This window comes from Solanum verrucosum, unplaced genomic scaffold (assembly GCF_900185275.1).
Source record: "Solanum verrucosum unplaced genomic scaffold, falcon-dt-bn FXZP01000062.1, whole genome shotgun sequence".
NCBI classification, from domain to species: Eukaryota; Viridiplantae; Streptophyta; class Magnoliopsida; order Solanales; family Solanaceae; genus Solanum; species Solanum verrucosum.
In genome coordinates, this window is record NW_026020477.1 from 5,636,443 (window position 1) to 5,642,612 (window position 6,170).

The following is a 6,170-nucleotide window of genomic DNA, read 5'->3' on the forward strand; positions in this document are numbered from 1 at the left end:
TCATCTGCGGTATAGTTAGTCCATTATCACATTCATGTTGGAAGTGAATCTTCTGTGTAACATCCTTTGAAACTAGGCAGTGTTTATGGTAAAAGGGCGTGCAAAGTCTAATACGAACAAGTATAAGTGAACAAATATGTATCATCACAAAAGAGAAGCACCAAACTTAATATTTGATCTAACAAAAAAGCCAGTTCCTAGTTTGTTTACTCTGATCCAACAGCTTCAAAGTAAACAAAAGAGGAACTGCTAACTATACTGATGATCAAAAATAAAATCTACACGAATCCATAAGACATATCATGAGTAGAGTTGGTGTATATGAAAGGGTACTGATCTATAGGCTGCACTGTCGAACTTGAACCAATTCCATTCTCCATAAGTTGCATTGTCGAAGTTGAATCAATCCCATTATTCCCCATAGGCTGCATTGTCGAACTTGAACCAACTCCATTATTTTCCATAGGATGCATTATTGAACTTGAATCAACTCCATTATTTACCATAGGATGCCTTGTTGAACTTGAACCAATTCCATTATTTGCCATAGGCTGCATTGTCGAACTTGAACCAATTCCATCATTTGCCGACCAGTTTTCAGCATCATTCATCATAGAATAATTAGCATTGCAAAATTGATAATCCTCGATAGTAAGAAGCCCATTATCCATCCCTGCTCCCATTGAATTCACACCACTAATTGGAATATTTGATTGGAAGAAGTTGTTGTGATCGGTGAAAGAATTCACATTAGAAATAGGCAACACAGTAGTATGGTTCATCAAGTTGTTGTTGTTCATGAGCTCAGGGAAGTCCCATATTTGTTGATGAGAAAGTGAGGAACTTCCAATATGAACATTCATGCTCTTCAACAATTCGATTTTTCCTTTTGCCTTTTCCATCCTTTTCTCAACAACTTCAGCAAGATTTTGCAATTCTTTTTGGGATAAATAGTCAAATCTTGAATTCCAAGTGGGATACTTTTCTACTTTGATCTCAGCCTTTTTCTTTTCATCATTTTCGAAATAGTCAAATCTTGAATCCCAAGTGGTGGGATCCTTTTCTACTTTGATCTCAGCCTTTTTCTTTTCATCATTTTCGAAATAGTCAAATCTTGAATCCCAAGTGGGACGATCCTTTTCTACTTTGACCTCAGCCCTTTTCTTTTGATCATCTTCAAAATAGTTGGACAAGGTCTTACCCCTTTTACTTCGGCCTTCGAATGGTTGGGTTTTGTAGAGATTTATCAGCTCTTTAACTTCATTTGAATCATTCGGCCACATTTGATGATTATTTCCTTCATATATGATCATGCATGCTTTGATGTCACAAAGTATTGAGAGTTCCGAGATTTTCTTGACTAAGCCAGCTTTCCGATTCACGAAAGTTGACTTCCTCTTCTTGTGATCTTGAAAAAATTCCACTTTGATTTTTGATCTTCCCATTTTATCTGCACTTCAAGAAAATACACATGCATACATGTAATTAAATACTAGAAGAATAAAGAAAACAGACACTGTATTTAATTCATAAAACTTCAAGAATAGCAGATGAATCAAAGCTTCACAATTAACTAATGTGATTTAGTTGTATGAGAATAGCAATGAAATATGGAAAAGAAAAAACAATTACCAGGAGTGAATTAATACGTCTTGTACAAGTCTGTTGCTATAAATATATATATAAGAAGTTTGACGCGTGGTTGCCTGTTTTTAGAAACTATACTAATTATTTTATAAGAATATTTGTCCTTCCACCGCTTTTCTTACCCTATTTTATAGGAATTACTGATCAGTTTATAAAAATACTTAGTACTCCTAGTATTATTTGATTTTGTGTGTGAGGTACTTGGCCCTTTGAAGTTAACATTTTAATTTGGCTTTCTTAAGTTATTATTTTTTTCTCATAAATATAGAAATCTCAAAATTTGAAAAATTATCAAAACTTCTTCAACTCTTATACAATTTTACAAAATAACCGAAACATAATTAATAATAATGCATCAAAATATCCTAAGTTGTTGAATTAATAAATCACGTATTTTCATGTTTATTTATTAGTATATATTTGCCTATGGATGGTTTCAGAAGGAGCAGAGGTAGACCGAAAAAATATTGGTGAAAAGTGATTAAAAAAGACATGCATGTCACAACTTCAATTTACCGACATGACCTTAAAATAGGAGGGTATGTGGGGGACATGGATTAGGCTAGAAGGTTAGAAGGTAGCAGTGTGTTGTCTTGTTGTCTATTCATGTTAGCATTCGTAGTATTACTTTTGTAGTTTCTTGTCCTTTTAATTTTATTACTATATGTTGATAATTCCTTGTACCTTTATTCTTGTATTATTGTATTGTAGTTTTGGTTATGTTACTATCTGTTGTTTTTGTTATTGACTAATATTTCTTGTACTTCTGTTACTTCTTTTGCGAAATGTTTGGACTATTTGATCTTGAGCAAAAAGTTTATCGGAAGCAACCTCTCTTTCTATGAGAGAGAGGTGAGATCAACATACACTTTATCCTATCTGAACTTCACTTTGTGGGATACACTTGACAAGTTATTGTTTGTTTATGAAATGTGAACAAAAATTTTCAACTTCAATTTGAAATTTCAAATTCTCCAAGAAGTAGGATTTCAACTTTCTAGTTGTGATTTTATTTTTTTTAAAATGTAAGAAATTTGACTCATAAGTTTGTTTTTTTTTTGCTAATTACTACTATATATTGTTGATTTATATTACTTTTTATAAAATTGTGTACTTGGAAGTCTATATTACCATTAAATTCCAAACATTTATTTCTAAAAGAATCATGAAGATATGTCGTCTATTAATGCACCGTCCTAAGATATTTAGTTATCTTATTTATGAACTATGATTTGCTCATTTTCGTGAAGACATAAAAAATAGGGTTTTTTCTAAAATGCAACCAAGAAAGTCATACCCCGTGAAGACATGAAAACGAGAATTTGATTTTCTAGAATGACAATCAAGGGATGTCGTACCCTCTGAAGAAAGTAAAAAGAAAAATAAGAATTTTTTTCTCTAAAATGCAATCACTATGGAGGAATAAATAAGAAAAAAAAAGGCTTTTATTTTTTAAATGGAAACCATGGGATGTCGTACATGTAACGCCTCGGAAGTGTATAACTCAACTAAACTAGGAAAGATGCAAAAAGTTTGTTGAAGTATGTAGAAAGTACTTTTACGAAAGGCATTTATGACCTGTACAAAGTTTCATGGACCAAAGATGCCACCCGTGGGATGGACTTCAGAGGTTGACTTTTGTCAAAACCCAAAAGTCGAGGCCATGATGACACACATCCCGAGAACCTCAAAAATGATGTGTAAGCCGAAAGAAATAACCCATACGAAACATTCAAAGGGAAGTAAGGCCACAACCAATATGAAAACAACAAAAAGTTCCCAAAACCTGCATCTAGTACATTTCTAGATTCTGAAATACATCTCAAGTCTTCGAAAGGAGATTAAAGACGGTAAATGAAAGATGGAGGCCAATGGCGATCTAATAAACAAGATCTCACCACAAATCCGAATGAGAAGAAATTGTTAGATTTGATCATGCGCTACGAAGATCACCCTGACTAGGATTTGTATTAAAAGATAACAAAAGTAGGGGTGAATACAATCCACATGTACTTAGTAGGTTAGAACGACTGAGTAGCAACTAATCAGACTTAAAAAATAAACTATGAAACGCTTCCACCTGCATACAAAAATGCCCCATTCTGACATCGATGCTGCCAATTTATATAATAGCGGCGCAAATAAAGGTAACACAAAAGGGTTCATATAATACTCAAATCAAATAGGAACAAAGTTTATTTTTATGAATTTAAAAATTGAGTCCATAAAATTATCTTAGAAGAAATCTGGTATATGTACCAAGCTTCTCAATATAGATGAAAAAATATTTATTCAATTCAATCAACTTTTCACCTTCTACTATAATTGCTTTCTTTATTAGGACATTTTAATATATATATTCATGTATTCATCCACCTTCAATTTGTATAATTCTTAATTAATTTATTGATGTGAAGTAATAATGTATTAACAGATGAGAGATGAAAAGACAAAAAATAACCTATATATATTTGTAATAGGAGAGTTCTTATTTTCATTTTAATTTCTTGTTATGAAATTAACTTTTACCTATATTTTTCAGTCATAAACTTCATAATAGTTTTCAAAGTTACACAATATCAATCACTAATCATATTCTTGAACAAATTTAATCTAAGAAAATATACATCATAATAGAAATTGAAATAAAATAGGAGCAGAATTTATTTTATGAATTTAAAAATTGAGTGCATAAATTTACCTTAGAAGAAATTCATTATATGTACCATGCTTCTCGATATAGATGACATAGCACGAATCATTAAAATTTAACAAATGTTGAGCAAAAAATTGTAATGAAGTAAAAATATAAAACTTTCAACCAATAAGATTAGAAATCTCAGCGTATAAAGAAATTGACTGAGAATAAAACACATATAAATAAGCGTAATTAAGATAAATATTCATCAATACATCATCTCATTAGATGAATTGCTACTATATACAAAAATTAAAATACATTGATAATTATGTTGGAGCATTTCTCAAGAACAACTAAACTAAAATGGTTGATACATATATGCATAGTTAGTTTTTGTCTTTTCATCTCCCATCTTTTAATATATTATTACTCCACATTAATAAAATTAATTAAGAATTATAAAAATTGAATGTGAATGAATGCATGAATATATATATTAAAATCTCTAATAAAGAAGGTAATTATGGAGGGAGGTGAAAAATTGATTGAATTGAATAAATATATTTTTAATTATAAAAAATAAAATAAGTAAAAATTTCTTCTCCCATCTTTTAACATATGCAAAATTAAATAATGAAAGTTATAAATATGGAAGATTAGATAGTTATGAGTATTTTATTAATATAATTAAGACTATCCTTTATAAATAAGTAGAGGTGTGCGTTATAAAGATGAATTTTTTAAATTAATTAATTGTAAAAATAAAGAATAAAAATCCAAAAAGGAGAAAAAAGAGAGATAAAAATAACTTTGCTTATATCTGATTTTATTTATTTATCTATATATTTATAAATAACAATTACATTTGTAATATTTTAGTTACAATTATATTTATAAATGTTTTAAATTAAATAAAGAAGGCAAAAGAAGGAATCTTGGAAAGACATAAATAGTATAATATTAATGAGGAAAGAGAAAATGTAAGTGTAGTTATTTTCTGAAATTTTTAAAAGCATAATTATTTTGAATAAAAACGGAAGATAAAAGTGGGAGAAAGAGAAATATTAGGAAGATATAAATATGTAGTAATAATGAAGAACGAGAAAAGTTAAGTGTACCTATTTTCTGATTTATTTTTTTTAAAGAACAAATTAAGGGAAAAAATCCAAAAAATTGATTAAAAAAGAGTAATTGGCAATTCTAGCCAAAGAAAGGTGCCACATCGGTGGCACGACCCAGACCATCATGATTGACACCCACACTAACCCTTTTGTGGGAGAACCATTACTACAAACCAGACTAAACAACTTAACCAAAAACTATGCATTTAAAGATACAGAAGCATGTTTAAATGACAATAAAAATGGAGTCCCCATAAAGTCCAAAGGTTTTTAAACAATTAATTAACCAAACTAATGCGGAAATTGAACCCCTAGAACCTGAAAGTCATTGTACCAAAACTTTATGAACGACAAGTCTAAGAACAAGTGGTACAACCCCGAAACTAAACAACACCTTAAACCAATAGTCTGAGTCCGAAAAGAATGGACTTAAACAAGAGAGATCCATGACAGCCTGAAAGAGCTGGCTCACCCTTGAATCCGGTCACGCTCAATAGTCACCTAGCTGAGGTCTATCAATAGCCACCTTAAGATGCCCTGTACTCAACAAAGAAAGAGCAAGTGCAATATCGTACACAACCACAGTGTACTGGTAGGATCACACGGCTATCTCATTAAGTGTAACATACATTAGTCAATACAACAGTATAATCACATGCACATATCGAACATATACAATATCATCAACATATACGAACAATGAACAACTTCACGATTCTCACAGTTATATCAATTTAGAGCAACATACTGTCTTCCAATAT

The 6,170-nt window shown here is 30.6% G+C and overlaps 1 protein-coding gene across 1 annotated transcript; it reads right to left on the reverse strand.

Moving 5' to 3' along the window:
- Nucleotides 1-278: 278 nt before the first annotated feature.
- Nucleotides 279-1,445, reverse strand: LOC125809415 (agamous-like MADS-box protein MADS1). The gene is made up of 3 exons (XM_049489061.1): nucleotides 1,133-1,445; nucleotides 530-1,066; nucleotides 279-448 (listed from the first exon to the last, which is right to left on the reverse strand). The coding sequence occupies exons 1-3, from the start codon at nucleotides 1,443-1,445 to the stop codon at nucleotides 279-281; spliced, it is 1,020 nt and encodes a 339-aa protein (XP_049345018.1).
- Nucleotides 1,446-6,170: the final 4,725 nt, after the last annotated feature.